We start from the raw sequence: 18,962 nt of genomic DNA on the forward strand, positions 1-18,962 counted from the left end.
CACTGGAGTGGGGTGCCATTTCCCTCTCCAGGAATTCCCCTGAGGGCACACCATTTTTGGGGGGTGGGGATTGCTGCAGTGGCTGATGGCTTGATGGCAGGCAGCATGTTTTTGTTTGCCCTTGTTTGAGATAGAACAGACAGCATTATGACATCCAGCCTTCTGTCCAGGTGCACCGTATTTCTCTCCTTGTACTGAAATGGAGCTTAAGACAGCGCTTTCATCATGTTACTCCCCTCCTCAAAAATCCTTCCTGCAGCCTTTCACCATCTGTTCCTCAAATTCTTTTCCAGCTTCCTTTGCACGAACTCTGCTCTTCAGTCCCGCTGATCGGCTGTCTCCCAGTCAGACCTCTTGGCCTCTTCCCCTGTCTGTGCTTCTGTCTGCAATGTCCCTCCCACCTTGACTCCCCTTTTCATCTCCAGGTTGTACCAGCTCAAATCCATGTCCTTGCCAGCACCCCATCCCGCAGGGAGCACTTCCTCCTCTTACCATAGCACGTATTTTATGCTAGCTCCAAAGTGAGGTCTTTCCTGCTCAGCAGCTACATTACTCTGTGCCAGGTATTCTGTTATTTTACTTTCCTAGTCGCTACTTCGTCTCCTTGTTTACCTTGTAAGCTTCTTGCAGGCAACAGATCTGTCTCATGTTTCTTTTATATCCTCTGCTGTACCTTCCATCTGTACCATATCTTCCATATGGTAGCCACCATCTGCCTCTGCCTCTTGAGCATTGAAAATGTGGATTGTCCAGTTGAGATGTGCAGTAAGCACTAAACACACTGGACTTCAAAACTCAGTACAAAGGATGAATTAATTGTTTTATTGATTAAATGTTGAAAGGGTAGTATTTTGGATATATTTGATGGAATAAAGCCTATTAAAATTAATTTCACCACCTTCCTTTTGAGGGGGGACCTGCCATGCAGCATGTGGAATCTTAGATCCCCAATGGGATCAAACCCATGCCCCCTACATGGAGAGCACAGAGTGTTAACCACTGGACCTCCAGGGAAGTCCCTCCTTTGCCTTTTTAAATGAGGCTTCTAGAAATTCTTCATCTGCACCTGTGGCTCACATGGTGTTTCTACAATCAGCGCTGGTCTAGAGCCCTCAACACGGTGACTCTTGTACAAAGAGGCGCTCCCAACTCGGTGGTAGTTGGAGAGGAATGAAAAGCAGCAGTTCGCCGGTTGCATTTCATCTGAGGCATTTTCTCTCGGTCTCCCCCACTCCTGTTTTCTTGGTTGATAGGAGCAGGAGGATCACTCATTTGTAGCCCCACTAAGCAGGACTCCAATCCAGGAAACAGATGGTAATTAAAGAAGAAACTCATCTGAACGTGAAACAAATGCTAGCTCCAAAGTGAGGTCTTCAGACAGCGTGAGATGCAGAGTCTAATTTAAGAGAGGTGCCCAGAGATGTTCCACTTTGGAGTAACCAAAAAACCAAAAGCGCTTTTAAGAAGCACTTAAGCAGTTTAACCTCATCTAAATTAAACCCTTTCACCATTAAATGAAGTTTTGTTTCAGAACTAAAATTTGAAGGTAAAATTGAAAGTGCCTTCTGCTATGGAAAACCAGATGAATAAAGAGGATGAGCATTGGAAAGGGCAAAGAAATACTACATGGATGCTTGTGGCCAAATTCACAGCAACTAATAGATTAGAGTAAAGGTTGTCTCCCACTGGTGTGTCCAAGTGGAATGCTGGAAACAGCTGGCTTTTTTCTCCGTCTCTGACTCTTCCCTGTTCTTCCTAGCTCTCCTTCTTGTTTCTTTCCTTTCTTCATCTCTTAAAAAAAAAAAATCTGCTTCCTATCATGTATCTTTCTCTCCTAATTTATTATAATGCTAGATTACATCACATTTAAGTACATTGTTCCTTTACTTCTTTAATTCACCCCAAATTTATTTTTTAATATAGTATAAGGATCTAAATTCTTTTTTATAGGTAGGTAGAGCATTATTTCTTGAATACAACTGATTTATAATGTCAGTAATTATAATCGAGAACTTCCTATGGGCAGGGAAGTGATGTGAGAACTTTGTATTTAGATTCCTACTTACGTTTGTTAGGCAAAGGGTTTCCTCATGTCTGTGTGTGCTCAGTGTCTCTAGTCATGTCTGACTCGTTGTAACCCTGTGGACTGTTAGCTCACCAGGCTCCTCTGTCTATGGGATTCTCCTGGCAGGAAGACTGGAGTGGGTTGTCATTCCCTCCTCCATGGGAATCTTTCCGACTCAGGGGTCAAACCGCGTCTCTTATGTCTCCTGCATTGGCAGGCGGGTTCTTTACCACTAGCGCCATCTGGGAACCCCATTGTCCCTCATGTTTAGATCTTTTATTTAGTTTTTAGAAAGTTCCTGGACATTTTAAATAAAACATTTTTTTTTTCATTAAGCCATTAAAAAATGCAAAAGTAAAATTTAAAAAATTGCAAAGGTGCTTTTCTACTTGGGTCCTGAATTTTTTCTCCCTGGGAGCTAAAACTCTCTTCTAAAAACAAGTGCCCGGCCCTCTCCTTTCAGATGGGTGGAGGAGTTACAGACCAAGAAATTCCACTTTTCCATTTCTCATGAGGGATGTTACTTTGTAGGTGTCTTCCAGGTTGCAGAAAGGTTGCAAAAAAGGATATGCGCGCTCTGCCCCAAAGACCTCGAGTGTAGTGTCCTGTACTTTGCACAGTCAGAGAATATAGCTGCTCATGAAAACTGTTTGGTAAGTTTGAACACACATGAGTCCTTCAGGGAAGGACATCCTGAAATATATAAATGTACTTTGAATACAACAAAGAACAACACATTGGCTGCCCATGGTTTGGGCTTTTAAGTGGGGATTTAGGGAGCATATTTTTCTCATTTTAAAGTTTCAGATAGTAATATTTTTTGATTACTTTTGGTTTTATTTATAACTGATCAAACATAAGGAATTATGGTGAAGAAGCTTCTTTAAAGATATTTTAAATATTTCAAATGTAACAGATACCCATAGACATTTATAAAATGTCTACCCCAGATTTATTAAATGATATTATATGATACTCACTTCAGCTTTTATTTTTTTTAAGGAAAAACAACGTAGATAGTTAAGGACTCTCCCTTCTCTGTCCCATTCGTGGCATTCCTTCACCAACACAAATTTGGTACTTATTATTATCTTGTGTTTTTAATTTTATGCTTCCACCACATATTTAAGTATTTCTAAACAATAATATGATATTGTTTTACATGTTCTTGGACTCTACAGAATTTCTATCAAATTCTGTGGATTATTGAGACTTATCCATGTTGATAGTAGCTCTAATCTTTAATTTTAAATGTTACAGTATTCCATTTTATGACTGTAATTACTGTCTTTTTAAAATGATTTTGTTTTTCTTTCTTCAGTATTTATTATCTTTTGACTGTGCTGGGTCCTCGTTGCTGCGCCTGGGCTTTCTCTAGTTGCAGCAGGCAGGGGCTACTCTCTAGTTGGGGGTGTGTGGGCTTCTCAGCGCTGGGGCTTCTCTTGTTGCAGGGCAGAGGCTCCGCAGGGCGCAGGCTCAGCAGCTGTGGTGCACAGGCTTAGTTGCAAGACATGTGGGATCTTCCCGGATCAGGGATCGAGCCCAAGTCCCCTGCATTGGCAGGCACATTCTTAGTCACTGGACCCCCAGGGAAGTCCTTCCCTGGATAGGTCTCCTAATTCATGGGAGCTTTCCTCTGATCTGGGAGGCACTTAGCAAAAAGCAGAACTGCTGGACTCAGGAAGAGTGCATTCTGCACCTCAGGAAATGTGCCAACCTGCTCTCCAAAGGGATTGCGCCAAGTTCGACTTCCACTGTTCTTGCGTCTTTGTCAACACATAATGCTGTGTGATTTATTTATTTATTTAGATCTGGTAAAAAGTGTGCGTAATTATGTAGAAAATTGCCGAACTGTCCTCCACAGTGGCTGTACCATTTTACATTCCCACCCGAAATGAGTGAGAGTTCATGTTGTTCGTATTTTAATCAGTAATGGCCTGATGACATGAGATTTTGAACATCTTTTCATGTATTTATTTGCCATCTGTATATCTTCTTTGGTGTTGTCTGTTCAGATCTTTTGTCCAGTTTTTAATTAGCTTGTTGTTGTTAAGTTTTAAGAGCTCTTTATATTTTGGATAGAAGTCCTTTGACAGATATATTTGATGTATTTTCTCCCAGCCTGCAGCTTTTCTTTTCTTTCTCTTCACAGTTCCTCCTTGGGTCTGTGGTTTGGTGTCTGGCATGATCCTATGGAATTTAATGTTTTCCTTTCAGATGGGTGTGAGATAGTCTCTTGTTTGTATTTGCAGTTCCTGGATGACATAGTGGGCTTGCACCTCCCTTGCTGTGCTTCTTCTGTGTGGTTCTATTTGCTTTCTTTTTGCAGTTCTGTTTGTTGATTCTATGACTTCTGTTCAGAGACTACATTTTATTTTTGAGATCTTAATTTCACTTACATATGTTTATTTACATAAAAATACATTCAATGCTTTATCGTATATTTGGCTTTTGATTTTATTTATGGTGCTTCCTGTTGCATGGAAGCTTGTAATGTAATTAACATTCATCATTTTCCTTTATAATTTGTAGGATTTTCACCCTAAAAATTTCTTTTCCATATTAAGGTTCTGTTTCCCAAAAAGTTTAAAAATTGTGTTGTTCTCATTTAGTTTCTTTTTTAAATTATGCTAATCAGTTTATTGTTGATAATAAGAATGCCTTTGGATTTAGAAACAGCTCATTTAGGACTGAGGTAAATTAGAAAGCTATGGGCTTCCCAGGTGGCTCACTGGTAAAGAATCCATCTGACAATGCAGGAGATGTGGGTTTGATCCCTAGTTGAGAAGATCCCCTGGAGAAGGAAATGGCAACCCCCTCTAGTATTTTTGCTTGGGAAACCCCATGGACTGAGGAGCCTGTTGGGCTAGAGTCTGTGGGTCACAAACGAGTTCGATACAACTTAGCTACTAAACAACAACAAATTAGAAAGCTAAAGGAAAGATTGAAATAATTAAGGGAAGTGATATTTTTGATGCAACTGAATTTATCTGGATTACCATATAAAGCAGGGATCTACTTTTGACAGCTTATGGTGAACAATGCCAGATTCATGGTATCTGAAGATGATTTAGCTTTGGGACCAGGAGCCAGGCTTGATCACTCAAGAGCTTTTGTGTAGCAGTATTATTAAAGTGAAAAAGGGACAGAGAAAGCTTCTGACACAGACATCAGAAGAGGGGTGGAGAGTACCCCGCTCACTGGTCTTTGCAAGGGCACTATATACCTTATTATAATAAAGGGTCTTACAGATGCACTCCCACAACATACATCTTAAGATAACAAGATTAGTCAGAAGGTTCTTGTTAAGGAGAAACATGTCTTTGAGCAAGATTCATTGTTATATTGACTAAGACAAAGCAGTGTAGAAAAAAACATTTGTCCTTTTCTGTTCTTTGGGAACTCCAGCCCCCTCTCTCCTCCTTGAGTACCCTGGACTTCTTATCAACCTACCTAGGAATTGACTCTCTCACTTTTTTTTTGTTTTTTCTATGTGATTAACTACTTCCCCCAGCTCTATCTCACCTGCAGTGTGGGAGACCCAGGTTCGATCCCTGGGTTGGGAAGGTCCCCTGGAGAAGGAAATGGCTACCCACTCCAATATTCTTCCTTGGAGAATCCCATGGACAGAGGAGCCTGGTGGGCTACAGTCCATGGGATGGCAAAGAGTCGGACACAACTGAGCAACTAACACTTTCACTTTCCTGCACTGTTATTAAAAAAACAAACTATCCTTTCCTTACTGATTTGTAGTGATAATAATGGTTATTGTTATTATGATTTGGTGTCCACTATGTGTAAGGTAATACTCTGGGAGCTTACCTGTGCTGAACTATTCATCCTCACCACTACCCTAAGACGGAGGTTTTGTAATTACGCCCAAACTAAGGGTGGAACAACTGAGGCACAGAGAGATTAAGTGACTTGCCCAAGGTTGCAGGGCTGTAAGTGACTGAGCCAGGACTCTCACCTGGATGTCTAGTTCTTGAACCTTCATCCTTACCTGTTGCCCTTAACAGTATTGTCATATGGGCACAGATATCTTTCTGGCTGTCCATTCTGTTCCATTGGTCACTTATGTATCCCTGAGCTGGTACAATGCTCTTAATTACTATGATTTTACGATAAGCCTTAGTTATTTTTTTTTGCACTTTGAATTTGAGATCAGCTTATCAGTTTTCACAGAAATTTCTATTGGAATTTTAACTGGAATTCTATGGAATTTATAGATAAATTTAGGAAAAATAGACACCCTCACAATATGTCTTTCCATTAACAGGGGTGTCTCTCCAATTAGCCAGATCTTTTATGAATTTCAAAAATGCCCAACAATTTTTGTCAGAACTTTGGGTCAGGTCTATTCCTGCATTGGTTTTTGTTTTGTTTTTGTTAATACATTTTTAAAATGGACTATTATTGGTATACAGGCTTCCCAGGTGGCTCAGTGGTAAAGAACCCACATGCCAATACAGGAGATGCAGGTTCAATCTGGGGGTCAGAAAGATCTCCTGGAGAGGAAATGACAGCCAGCTCCAGTATATGCTTGCTTGGAGAATCCCATGAACAGAGGAGGCTATAGTTCACAGGGTTGCAAAAGAGTCGGATATGACTTAGCAACTAGACAACAACATAATTGATATACACAAACACTATTGATTTTTTTTTTAACTCATCCAAAAATCTTGCCAAATTCTTGCATCTAAAAATCAGATTTACTTGGATATTTTATTTGGGCAGTCCTCATCTATAAGTGAAGACTTTTTTTTCCTATAAATTTTTGGGCCTCTTAATTTCTTTTTCTTATTTTACCACATTTTTATAGAACATTGTGTTATACTGGTGATTAGAAGCATTTTAGTGAGCCTTGATTGTTCTTATATTACTGGGATGCTTCTAGGTTTTATCATTACATTTGTATTTAAGTTTTTAATACTTCCAATTTATTAAAATTAGATAGCTCCCTTTTATTTTTAGTTTTCTACAAGTTAAAGTATTGAATATTATGAAGTGCTTTTTTCTGCATCTATTGTAATGATCTTCTGGGTTCTTTCCCTCTCTTTCTCTGGCCATGCACAATGCTAGATGCTTTCTTTTTTTATATACATACTTTGACTTTCTTAAATCTCAAACTTACAGAAAAGTTGCACATACAGTACAAAGAATCTTTTTTGTTGGAACTGATCAAAGAAATATTCACATATTGAGATACAGGAAAGTCATTCTGGCTTATACATGAGTTAACTTGAATTTTATGCTAACTAAAATAGTCTTTCTGTGGCCTATCAAATATACATTGTACATCTGCTTTATTTGTTAGAAATAAGGGCACATTGACCAGAGGTAAAGAAAGTCCATGTTAAAAATAAAGATTAAATGCCTCTCTTCCTGGCATGCCAACACAGGTCCTTCTTTGAGGATAAACCTCCCTTCCCAGGTACCAAGGTCATACCGACTCACTGCATACGTGCTGGTCTGTTCTTTTTCTTCTTCTTTTTTTTTAAAATAATTTTGAAGAAATGTAACGCTGACTTGTTTAACGTTCTTTGTTCTAACAAGGTATAAAACTGTACTAGAAACAGTGCTTCTGCAGAGCAGTTTCTTAGAGTAATCTGGGAAATGGACTTCCGGGCTAGGCCTTCATTTGGCTCAAATCCATTCTTATTATAGATTGTTCATTGATTATTTTCATTGACAGAACCATTGGAAATTGAGACACGATATCTTATCTTTCCTGAACACTTAGTGCGTCTTTTTTACAAACAAGGATATTCACATAATCACAATGTAACCATCAAAATCAGGGATTCAGCATTAATATATTACTATCACCTGATCCTCAGACCACTCAGGTTTCAGGTTCAAGTGTCCCAATAACTTTCTTTATAGCAGAAGATTCTGATATGTTTGGTTTTCATGTCTCAAGTTTTCTCCTTTTAATTTGTTACTATAAGATATGTGCTTGTTTATTTTCTGCTGTTAAGCCATTCTGAGAATAACACTGTTTGATTGTGATGTTTATCCTAATATACTTTTAATGTTCATTTTGTATGTTCAGTTAACTTTGTTGGTACAATTTACATTAAAAAGCACTCATTTTAAGTGTACAGTTCAGAGAGTATTAATTCATGTATTTGCCAATGTAACCGCTACCACCATCAAGATGTAGAACATTTCCATTACCCCAGAAGGTTCTCTCATGCCTCCTTGTAACCACTTCCCCCCCAGCCCCAGCACCTCTAGGTTGAGCCTGTCTTTCTCATCTCATATGAAAGGAAGCAGTATGTATGCTTTGTGTCTGGCATCTTTTGCTCATTAACAGTCTTTGGAGATTCTTCCATGGTGTTTCTTGTATCTGTATTTTGTTCCTTTTTAGTTCCGCACAGTATTCCATTGTATGGATCTGTCCTAATCTGTTTATTCATTTGTCTGTTGATAGACATATGTATTATTTTCATTGTGGGGCTATGCTGTGTGCTGTGCTCAGTTGCTTCAGTCGTGTCCGTCTCTTTGCAATTCTCTGGACTGTGGCCCGCCAGGCTCCTCTGTCCATGGGATTTCTCCAGGCAAGCGTACTGGAGTGGGTTGCCATGCCCTCCTCAGGGGATCTTACCAACCCAGGGATGGTACCTGCTTCTCTTGTGTCTCCTTCATTAGCAGGTGGGTCCTTTACCACCAGCACCACCTGGGAATTTTAAGATAACTCTGCTGTGCACATCTGAATATGTGTCTTCATGTAGGCATGTTTTTTGTGTATTATATCACTAGTTTATTTTTTTTAGATTCCACATATAAGTGATGACAAGTACTGTCTTTGACTTATTTCACTAAGCATAATACCTTCCACATCCATCCATGTTGTTGCAAATGGCAAAATTTCATTTTTTTTTATGGCAGAATAGTATTGCATTGTGTGTTTGTGTGTGTGCATACTAAATATACACATACATACATACATATATATGTGTGTGTATATATATTATATATATATAGGAGCTTCCCTAGTGGCTCAGATAGTAAAGAATCTGCCTGCAGTGAGAGAGACTCGAGTTTGATCCATGGATCTGGAAGATCCCCTGGAGAAGGGATCTTCTGAAGTGGCTACCCACTCCAGTATTCTTGCTTGGAGAATTCCACAGAGAAGCCTGGCGGGCTACAGTCCACGGGGTCACAAAGAGTCACACACTGCACATCTTTATTATCCGTCCATCTGTTGATGGACACTTGGTCTGCTTGCATACTTTGGCTATTGTAAATAACACTGTTATGAACATTGTGGTACGTGCATCTTCTTGAATTAGTGTTTTCATTTTCTTTGGATGCATACCCAGGAGTGGAATTGCTGGATCATATGATAGTTCTATTTTTAGGTTTTTTTTGAGGAACCTCCATATTGTTTTCCATAGCAGCTACACCAACTTAAATTCCCAACATCCAACAGAGTTCCCTTTTCTCAACATCCTCACCAGCATTTGTGTGCAGTCTTCTTGATGACAGCCATTCTGACAGGTGTGAGGCGACATCTCTTTCAGGTTTCCATTTGCCTTCTCTGATGATCAGTGATGCTGAGCATCTTTTCATGTGCCTTTTGCCCATCTGCATGTCTTCTTTGGAAAAATATCCATTCGGATCTTCTGCCCATCTTTTAATCAGGTTGTTTTTTGATCTTCAGTTTTATGAGCTGTTTGTATATTAACCCCTTACTGGTCATATCATATGCAAATATTTTCTCCCACTCAATAGGTTGTCTTTCTGTCTTATTGATGGTTTGTTGATGCAAAAGCTTTTAAGTTTAATTAGGTCCTATTTGTTTATTTTTGCTTATATTTTCCTTGCATTTGGAGATAAAAAAGAATACTGCTTTTTGTCAAAGAGAGTCCTGCCTGTGTTTTCTTCTAGGAGTTTTATGGCACCCAGTCTTACACTTAGGTCTTTAATCCATTTTGAACTTATTTTTGTGTATGATGAGATGTTCAAATTTCATTTTTTAACATGTTGCTGTCCAGTTTTCCCATCACTGCTTATTGAAGAGACTGTCTTTTCTCCATTGTATATTCTTGCCTTCTTTAAATGTGGACATACGCTTTTATTTCTTGGATGAATACCTAGAAGAGGAATGCTGGGTCATAAAGTAAGTGTATGTTTAACTTTAAAGGTGACTGCATTATTTTACACTTCTACCAACAATGTGTAAGCATTTCATTTGCTCCATACCTGCATTGACACTTGGTTATTTTTCAGTCTTTTTAATTCTGACCAATCTGGTGAGTGTGTATTGGTATCTCATTGTGGCTGTGGCTGCGGGTTACCGATTTTGAGCATCTTTCCATGTGCTTATTCACCATTTGTAACTCTTCTCTTCTGAAGTGTCTGTCCAGATCTTTTGGCCATTTTTAATTGTATTGTCTTATTGAGTGGCAACAGTTTTTCCTATATCCTAGATATACGTTTTTTGTCAGGCATATGAATTACAAATATTTTCTCCCAATTTCTGGCTTGCCTTTCTTTTTTCTTAGCAATGTCTTTCAAAGAGCAAAAACTTTTAATTTTGATGAATTCCAACTTGATACCTTTTAAAAATATTTATCTATTTATTTGGCTGTGTTGAGTCTTGGTTGCAGCATGTGGAGTCTTTTTTTGCAGCACACCGGCTTAGTTGCTCCATGGCATGTGGTATCTTAGTTCCCTGACCAGGGATCGAACTCATGTCCTCAGAGGACATTCCGCATTGGAAGGCGGGTTCTTAACCGCTGGACCACCAGGGAAGTCCCAACCAACTTGACAACTTTTTTATAGTTTCTGCTTTTATTAGAAATCTTTGCCTTGTCAGGTCAGAATGTTTTTCTTATGTTTTTCATGCGCTTTATAATTTAAGTATACTGTAATGTTGGTCTTTAATTAGGAAGTAGTTTGGATTTTTTTGGTCTCAAGAAGCTCTTAGAAATTCAAGCCAACCTGAATACACAAGAGGCTTTGTAATGAGTTGCAGGGCTACTCTGTGGCTCCTGAAGGCAGGTCCAGAGGCGCGGCCAAGAAACAGGAGCTGAGAAGCCCTTAGGAACCTTGGATGTCCTGTCTAGCCCTCATTTTTTGTTTTCCCTCTCTCAGTAGACTGACTTTCTCTTCTCTGACTGTGTGCCTCAGAGCCTATTTAACTTTCCTAGAATAGGAACTTTGGTTGGCCCAGCTTGGGATCTGGGCCTTGACCAAGTCCACTTAGCCACTGAGGGTCAGGGTTAGGCAGTGTGAAACATGCCCGGGGATCAGGACTATTCCCAGAGAAAAGCTGGGTGGCTTGAGGTCTGCTCACATACCCCAAAAGGTTGTCAGCTTCCATTCCGGATGAACACTTTTTTGGTACCATTTTCTGACTTGTAGCTCTCAACATTTCTTTGTACATGATCTGGATTGTTTTTCTTTTCCCAATCTGCAGCTGTATTCCTCGGCACTTGTGGAATGTGAGGACTATGATCCATCTAATAATGATAGAAATTTTGATGTGGAATCAGTAAAGAAAGAAATCAAGAGAGGAAGGAAGTTGGTAAGTATGAATGATTTTCTTACGAAGATGAACAGACCCTTGGGGATGCCTTCAAAAGAATGTCTATTTGATTAATAAACCAGGGATACAGATGTATCTTGGAGAGCTGAAAGAAGTAGGATCTGTATTGGAAACTTACATTCAATTGAATATATTAATATTTTAAAATAAGCTACAATGTGTTTCATCAGCAAAGTATCAATAGATAATGAGTCAGAATGCTTTGGTTAAAAGTAGAAGGAACTCCAGCTGAGACTGGCTTTTAAAAAAAAGAATGCTCATTTTCTCACTTAGCCAGAGGAAAAACTGGCTTCAGAGTTGGTTGATTCAGGGGCTCAGTGACGTCATCAAGGGCCCATCATCCTTTCCACCCTGCTGTCCACAGCATCAGCTGGTCCCTTTGTGATCTTAGGGTGGCCACAGGCAGCTGCTGAAGCATCAAGCTTTTGTCTTCCTGTCTGTAAAAACTTCTTCCCCAAGCATGGCCTAAGAGCCCTCCTGAAAGCTGAGTTAGGCCACATTTCTCTTTCTGCACCAATTGCTAGAGGCGACCGTACGTAATCAGGATCTACCCTTGGAGCTGGGGTCAGCTCCCTGGGAAGGAAGCACCCTGGGCAGTTACCCTCCCGGGGCTGCTGCAGGAGACTCCCCCAGTGACAGCACCCTTCACAGCTTAGTCAGCAGTACAGTAAGCGTAAGCACTGACACGCTCAGCACCACCACAACCCACAGTCAGGTTAGTGATCCAGAGCAAACATTCTTTTAGTCCTTGTGCGATGTCAGCATATACGGGGGCAGTTTCCGCAGCACCCGATGCACTTTGAGATGTGCCTGCTCTGAGCACTCAGTGAGCAGGCAGCTCAGCACAGCTGGGGCTCAGGAAGCCTTCCACGCTGGGGGTGGGGGTGAAAATGAAGACCGGGAATTCCAGAGAGGGGGGACAGGGTGTGCAAAAGCTTATGGAAGGCCGGAAAGAAGATGTGGTGTGTTCATAGAACCACAAGCATAGGACTCTCCCTGGCATTCTCTTTACTGACCTCACAGAATTATATAGATGTAATAGAAGGTGTGAGGCCATTCCCTTGCCCTTAGATAGTGAGCTGACTCTAGTTTTCACTGGAACAGCAAAGCCACAGTAAACGTCTTTGTGCATTACCCTTATGTGCTGGTATGAGGGGTACTGTACGGCACAGTCCTAGAAACAGCTGAGTCAGAGAGAATTCCCTTTAAAATCTTTGAAACATGCTGACAGAATGACCCCCAGGAAGACTGTACCACTTTATATGTCTGTTCTTAGTGGATGAAAGAGCGCTTCTCCCAGCCCTAGACAAAAATGAGTGTCACAGACCTTGCTGATTTTTGCCAGTCTCACCAAGTGCTACATTGCGTTTCCCTGACCCCTGGAGAGGCTGACCATTTCCCCTGCTTAGTCTTCGTCCTGGCCTCCCGGCTCGCCCATCTGCAGTGGCTCTTCGGCCATCCCTGGCCACGGGCTAACATAGCCGTCATTCCCCTGCGGCCCTCCCCGCCCTGCCGGACGCCCTCCGTGCTCACGGAGCAGAACCCCTCCCTGGGGAAGCACGTCTGTATGACGTCTGCAGGAGCTCAGTAGCGCTGGCAGCCGAGCAGTTAACCCGAGAAAACCCAGACGTTCTCACTGATCTTAGATTCACAGCCATAAACCTCAAACAAACCGTCAGCACTTCACCCTCCGCACGAACTGATTCATGTCCTCTCATCTGTCTTTGAAATCTTGCCCCACCCCAACTTCTCATTCCCAAGATGATGACTCTGCCTGTTGGGTTTTGGTGGGTTTTTTTTTTTTAAATATTTATTTATTTGGCTGCACCGGGTCTTAGTTGCGCCGTGCGAACTGTTAGAGCATGTGGGATCTAGTTCCCCAGCCAGAGATCAAACTAGGGCCCCCTGCTTTGGGAGCCTGGAGTCTTAGCCACCAGACCACCAGGGAAGTCCTGGTTCTGTTTTTCTTTTTGATAAGAGTTTAGTTTTAGGTTCACAAAAAAAGAGGGGACAGTACAGAGTTCCCATATCCCTCCCCACCCTTTATCAACACCGTCCCTCTGGAGAGGGGACATTTGTTACAACTGATGAACAACACTGATACATCAGAAACACCCAGAGGCCATCACTGAAGTTAGGGTTCCCTCCTGGTGGTATACATTTCTTTGCCTGATTCTTACCAAGAAGGTGGAAGCAATTAGACAGGAACTCCTCCTGAATACTCCACCTACCTGCCCCAGACCTCCAGCCTGTCAAAGCTAACCCTGCACTTGGGCTTTGGGGCCGCTTCCCCCACCCGCTCCCCAAGGACTAGGCTCTTGCATTTTCCTCCCCCGCCCCTTCATATCAGTGTCCCCTCTTTCTACTTGATTATTCCCGTCAGCATATAAACATGATCAACTGATCATGTCATTTAAAAAAAAAAAAAAAATCCTCCCTCATACACCAAAAGCTGGTCAGTTACACGGTCACTTGTCTGACTTAGGTGACCTTCCGGCAGGACCCTCACACACTGGTCCCTGCCCTGCATCTTGCAGCACTTCCTTCTTCTCACATCCTGGACACACTCTGCCGGGATGTCTTACCTTTCGGGCTGCTGCTTCCCAGGTGCCTGGGCTGTTTTTCCTCCTCTGCTCACCCTCTGTGGTTTGGAGTGCCCGAGGCCCTGTCCTGGGCTCCTCCATCAATCTGAACATCCTTCTTCCATGACTTCATCCAGTTCCCGTGGCTTCAGGACAGCTCTTATCCCTGGACTCTTTTATCTCTAGCCCTGAAGACCAGCCTGACATACTTACCTGGATGTCTAATTGCATCTCCCGTTAAACTGGCCCAGAAAAAAATAGCTCCATCCCCTGCACATATCTGCACACGGTCCATCCACACCTTTCCGCTTCTCCTCTGCAAACAGCACATCGCTTGTCCGCCATCATCTGCTCCACAGCCCTATCCCAGCATCAAGCCCATCAGCGTCACCCTATAGACCTTGCGCCCTCCTCTTCTCTCTCACCACCACCCATCCACCAGGGTGGGGTCTGACCCCACTCTCTCGGACGATTGCTGAACATCGTGGATACCTGTCCCGCTTTTCTCTCCTGCCCACCCCTCCCAGCCCATCCTCCACACAGCTGCCAGAACAGTGTCTTTACGAGTCAGTTTATGCTCCCCTTGCATGAAGATAAAACCCCAGCTCATCACTGTGGTTCATAAGGCCCATATGTCCAAGCCCTGTTAGCCCCTGGATCTTAGCTCAGACTCTCCCCCTTGCCTCCCCCCTGTTCCAGTAACACTACCCGTCCCTCTTGTAAGCTGGCCAGTACGGAAGCTCATTCCTGTCACAAGAACACAAGGCCTTCTGCTGACAATGTCCTTACCTCTGCTTTGATGTAGGCTAGGAGCCCTTATCGGAGAAGGGAATGGCACCCCACTCCAGTACTCTTGCCTGGAAAATCCCATAGACGGAGGAGCCTGGTAGGCCGCAGTCCATGGGGTCGCTAAGAGTCGGACATGACTGAGCGACTTCACTTTCACTTTTCACTTTCATGCATTGGAGAAGGAAATGGCAACCCACTCCAGTGTTCTTGCCTGGAGAATCCCAGGGACGGGGGAGCCTGGTGGGCTGCCGTCTATGGGGTCACACGGAGTCGGACACGACTGAAGCGACTTAGCAGTAGCAGCAGGAGCCCTTATAATGTTACCGCCTTAGGGAGGCCTTGGGTATCACTGACCACCCAATTTGAAGTAGGGAACCAGAGACACTCTATCACTTGGCCTTAATTCTCTACAAAGCGTATGTCATTGTTTTAAAGTTGGCTTTATTTGATCATTGTCTGTCTCCACCACAAAGTTTACTTCGTAATGGCAGGTACCTTATCCACTCCTGTTTCCCCTGTCCTAGAAGAGAGCCTGCCAGGTCAACAGCTACCCTGTGGTCTTTCAGTGAGGCAGTGTTTATTGTTCAGTTGCTAAGACGTGTCTGACTCTGTGACCTCATGAACTGCACACCAGTCTCCTCTGTCCTCCACTATCTCCTGGAGTTTGCTCAAATTCATGTCCATTAAGTTGATGATGCCATCCAACCACCTCATCCTCCGTCGTCCCCTTCTCCTCCTGCCCTCAATCTCTCTCAGCATTAGGGTCTTTTCCAATGAGTGAGCTCTTCACATCAGGTGGCCAAAGTATTGGAGCTTCAGCATCAGTCCTTCCAATGAATATTCAGGGTTGATTTCCTTTAGGATTGACTGGTTTGATCTCCTTGCTGTCCCAGGGACCCTCAAGAGTCTTCTCCAGCACCACAATTAGAAATCATCAGTTCTTCAGCACTCAGCCTTCTTTTTGGTCCACCTGTCACATCTGTACGTGACTCCTGGCAAAAACCATGGTTTTGACTATGTGGACCTATGTCGGCCAAGTTATGTCTCTGCTTTTTAATACACTGTCTAGGTTTGTCATAACTTTCCTTCCAAGGAGCAAGCATCTTCTAATTTGATGTTTATTGGCTGTTTGTATTTCTGGTGTGGTTTGCCTCTTCCCGTTTTTCTGTGCATTAGTAGATTCTTAACCCATTTAACTATGCAGCAAACAGTCCTCCTCTTTTCTTTTTATGGTATCTTATCACCTTAAAGGTGGCGCTTACATTTTCTTACGTAGTCAGATCAGTCTTTTTCTTTGTGGCTTCTGAGTTTCCTGCCTTGCTTAGACAGCCTTCCTCACCTCAGTACTATACTTTTTTCTTTTCTCATATTTTCCAGATTTCAGTAGGTTTTTAAAAATAACCTATTTTTTATATAAAGCCTTATTCCACATGAAATTTATTGAGAAATATATTGTGAGGTAGGGATCTTACTGTTACTTCTTTTCTGTGCATCTAGTTAGATGCCCCCCCAGCGTTAACTGATCATTCTTTGTACTCTGACTTCACATCCTGCCTTTCGCACAATCTAATTGCTCTCCCATATTTGCATTTTGTTTATTTAGAGTTGTTTGTGCTGCTCTTGGGATACTGTGTGAGCTTTCTCCTGTTCTGCTAGGTGGTTACCTTGAGCTTGTACTTCGTGCAGCCAGAGTGTGATATAAACCAACCTTGGTCATGGCTGGGATTCCCCCAAATGGTTAGGTTTCTGTCCTTCTAGCCATCTCTACCCCACCTTCCTATCAGGCCAATAGACTAATACAGAGGCAAGAGATCAAATGAATTGAAGTAAGGAAAAAACTTACTCTTCAGAAGCTTTTTTATGTTTGTTTTTTTTACATTTTTGGCCTTTCTGCATAGATGCTAAAGAGGTTTCCCTTCCTTTCTCTCATGTCTCCTCAGTCAAGCGTCTGTGAGACACGCGCTGTTATCCCCAGGGAAGAATGTAGGTCCAGGAGAGGGGAGGGGGCCTGCTCGAGATGGCACAGCTGTTAGGGCACCCCCTGGAGCTGCCCTTGGCCACAGGCTCAGTGTCGCCTGCAGAACCTCTTGCCTAGAGCCAGGCAGTGTTGCCAGCCCTGCTTTTTAGAAATCTCTTAAAGAGAGGGGACAGGAGCTGGAAACAAGAGTTTTCTTTTACTCAGATCATTACAAAACATTCCAGTTAGCTGAGGTTGTGCTGAAATTCCAAAACGAGCAGCCAGATGTCAGGACCCAGTGTTTGTAACTGAGGACATGAGGGCAGCCAGCTTAAAAATAGCACTTGATGACCTCTTGCCTTTTAATTTTCAACAAAAACTCTGAAAAAGCAGGTGCTTACTCAGTAAATTTCCTCTTCTGTAGAAATGCACGTTTTGTGGGAAAAAAGGAGCCACCGTGGGATGTGACTTAAAATCCTGTTTCAAGAATTACCACTTTTTCTGTGCCAAGAACGACCACGCAGTTCTGCAAGTTGATGGACGTACAGGAATTTATAAGTATTTAATAAAACTGTTTTAAAGCCACATTTGGGGGAGGGGTGGATTGGAATATGGAATGGTTAGATTAAGAGAAGATTTTTTAAAGCTAGTTTTATACAAATTCTTTCCAAGTAGGAATGTGGTTTGGGAGATGCCCAGTTAGGAACCTGGCTTCCCAGGTGGCTCAGTGGTAAAGAACCCACCTGCCAGTGCATGAAAGTGGGTTCAGTCTCTGGGTCAGAAAGATCCCGAAGGAGGGCATGGCAACCACTCCAGTGTTCTTGCCTGGAGAAAGAATCCCACGGACAAGAGGGCCTGGCGGGCTACAGTCCACGGAGTCACAAAGAGCTGAACACAACTTAGCGACTAAACAGCAACAATAGTTGTAAGAAGGAAAGCAGGGTTGGTTTTGTCTGGAGTTTGCTCTCCCTGCACCGTGTCTTTCCTGGCAGAAAGTGTTGCTTGTCATAGGGGTGCAAGTGACCTAATAGGTGGCCACAAGGCTGGGAACCAGTCCACACTCGCTCTCGTCTGCAAACAGGAAGGAGCCTTCTTAGTCACAGGTGCCCTATACCATCTGGTCTCCAAGTGGATGCATTTCCCCACTGATGTCACCACCCTCTTCACTATAGCCTCTGAAAAGGACAAAGTAGGCAGCAAGTACAGTTATCAGACATCAAGTCCTTGAAGAAAAACTTGTTTTGGCTTTGAGATCCTGCTCCTTGTCTTTCAGTAATTCTGTCGTGTTAATGTTTACGCAGTGAGGCGTATTTCAAGTCTACTACAAGTGTATTTGTTTTACCCGGAGAAACTTGATCTTCCTTCTGATGAAAGATGTCAGTTAAGTCATTATACAGTTTAGTCAGAGGAAATCAGTAAGCCAGTTGTTAATTGATTCAGGTCATTGTAAGTGAACTCTTTCATATATAGATGCAGTGTAGAATATGTTATATAAAGGTGAAGAAAGTTATATAATGGTCTTAACAGTATTGACCTTTTTAATGTTATGAGATGGAGTAAAACAGAGACTGATGGTCTAGCGTGGACAAGCCGGGCAGACACTTGTCACTTCTTCGGGGCATGTGAATAGATTCTGATCGAACTGGACATTTTATTTATTTTCGCTGCGCTGGGTCTTCGTTGCTGCGCACGGACTTTCTCTAGTTGTGACGATGGGGGGCCGCTCTCGAGTTGCTGAGATGGCTGCTCTTTGTGGTGGCCTCTCGTTGCAGAGCTCGGGCCCCGGGTACGCGGGCTCTAGAGCACAGGCTCAGTTGTGGCGCACAGGTTTAGTTGCCCCTCAGCATGCGGACTCTTCCCAGACCAGGGATCGGACCTGTGTTCCCTGCATTGGCGGGTGAATTGTTTATCACTGGACCACCAAGGAAATCCTGGACATTTTAAAGTTCAGTGAAATATATACATTTTTTTCAGTCATAGTATCTGAATAATAGGATCCGTGTTGAGAGG

The 18,962-nt window shown here is 42.6% G+C and overlaps 1 protein-coding gene across 1 annotated transcript in view; it reads left to right on the plus strand.

The window, feature by feature from the left end:
* The window catches only part of SETDB2 (SET domain bifurcated histone lysine methyltransferase 2), a 79,645-nt gene that overhangs the window by 49,704 nt on the left and 10,979 nt on the right, over positions 1 to 18,962 (plus strand). Inside the window, exons 12-14 of the mRNA XM_055542153.1 lie at positions 2,597 to 2,718; positions 11,496 to 11,603; positions 17,377 to 17,510. Coding sequence (XP_055398128.1) covers positions 2,597 to 2,718; positions 11,496 to 11,603; positions 17,377 to 17,510 — 364 coding nt within the window. The remainder of the gene's footprint in view (positions 1 to 2,596; positions 2,719 to 11,495; positions 11,604 to 17,376; positions 17,511 to 18,962) is intronic.

This window comes from Bubalus kerabau, chromosome 12, assembly GCF_029407905.1.
Source record: "Bubalus kerabau isolate K-KA32 ecotype Philippines breed swamp buffalo chromosome 12, PCC_UOA_SB_1v2, whole genome shotgun sequence".
Taxonomy (NCBI): Eukaryota; Metazoa; Chordata; class Mammalia; order Artiodactyla; family Bovidae; genus Bubalus; species Bubalus kerabau.